Source organism: Coregonus clupeaformis, chromosome 15, assembly GCF_020615455.1.
Source record: "Coregonus clupeaformis isolate EN_2021a chromosome 15, ASM2061545v1, whole genome shotgun sequence".
Classification (NCBI taxonomy): Eukaryota; Metazoa; Chordata; class Actinopteri; order Salmoniformes; family Salmonidae; genus Coregonus; species Coregonus clupeaformis.
The window spans coordinates 16,693,796-16,695,247 of record NC_059206.1 but is presented as its reverse complement, the minus strand read 5'-3'; the positions used below and the strand labels follow the sequence as shown (position 1 = coordinate 16,695,247).

General features: G+C 45.0%; 1 protein-coding gene across 1 annotated transcript in view; it reads left to right on the top strand.

Moving 5' to 3' along the window:
• The first annotated feature begins 542 nt into the window (after positions 1-542).
• LOC121582674 (arrestin domain-containing protein 3) overlaps positions 543-1,452 on the top strand; it is a 6,204-nt gene continuing 5,294 nt past the window's right edge. Inside the window, exon 1 of the mRNA XM_041898656.2 lies at positions 543-1,155. Within this exon, the coding sequence (XP_041754590.1) occupies positions 876-1,155 (280 nt within the window). The 5' untranslated portion in view covers positions 543-875. The remainder of the gene's footprint in view (positions 1,156-1,452) is intronic.

The following is a 1,452-nucleotide window of genomic DNA, read 5'->3' as shown; positions in this document are numbered from 1 at the left end:
ATTCCCACGGGGGGCCAGTATGAAAAATAAAATAATGTATGCACTCACTAACTGTAAGTCGCTCTGATTAAGAGCGTCTACAAAATGTAATGTTGCGTTTATATGTTTGTTCAGTATAATTTGACTGTCATGAAATGCTCTAAACAGCGTGTTCTTCTTTTCACAAGTAGATGGCAGTAAGGGACCATAGTGTCGTCATTTTCTGTAGGAAGGTTCATATAGCCAGCAGGACTTCCATCAAAACCATTTTTTGGACCAATGTCAAAAGTTAATGTGGAACAGTGGCCTTAAGGGTAGGAACACATCAAATGAAGGGTTGAAGGTCCATAATATATCAACTCTGTAATAATGGGACAAGTTAGTGAAATAGCAACATTTGTGGAAACTGTAGGCCTATCCACTACAAAAAGGATGAAATTGCCCCAACACTGATCTAAGGTCAGTTTTGTTTTTCGGGTTTGAATTTGGGATTTGGGATTTGGGAAGCTGATCCGAGATCTGTAGCCGAGATTTATATGAACTCAACTCAGCAACATGCGGAAGGATGAACGAATGTTTAATTGCGCGCACATGCCCAATAAGGTTGTTATGGATCAGAGGCTCCTTTAAGAGCGCTGAGACACGAAGCAGCTGTTCATACTAGAAAGCGGAGGAGGAGACCATAGTATTGAACGCACTGGGAGGATGACAGCTTTTAGCCGCTGCTGTAACCCTGAACCTCTGACACCCATATGAACCGTCAGCGAGAGGACCACTGACCCAGCCCGCAGTGCGCATCCTCTATGCTGAGCAAAAAGCGAGGGGCCGTGGGCGGTGTGTGTGTGGAAGATTCCTAATGATTTATCAATTTTCATAGACGCTATTTTTCTAACACCATGGTGCTGGGAAAGGTGAAAACTTTAGCGGTCTGCTTCGACTATCTGAACGACAACAACGTCCCCGTTTACTCCGGAGGGGATTCGGTATCCGGGAGGGTGATAATCGAAGTCACCGGCGAGGTTCGCGTCAAAACGCTGAACATAACTGCCAGAGGAGTTGCAAAGGTCGGGTGGACCGAGTCCCGGAACGCCGGGGCCAACACTGCCTACACTCAGAATTACACCGAGGAGGTGGAATACTTAAACCATAGCGACACGTTAATAGGAGAGGAGAGAGGTAAGGGACAACCACATCATAATTACGCACTCATTCTCACAGAGATGTGCTGGCAAAATTGAAAGAGGGTATATGGAAAGGCCTAGTTCCGGTTGGTCCGAATGATCTGATTCCAGCCATGTTATGGAGTTCTGTCATTGCTGGTAATTATAGCCTACGCCATTTGTAGGTTACATGAATGATGATGGGTTAAATTTTACATAAACTGCGTAACACACACATCACACATGGGAACAAATAACAGCTCTTAGTCAGGTGGGATAGTGGTCCTGATGCAACAAAGGATAGTCATGGTGT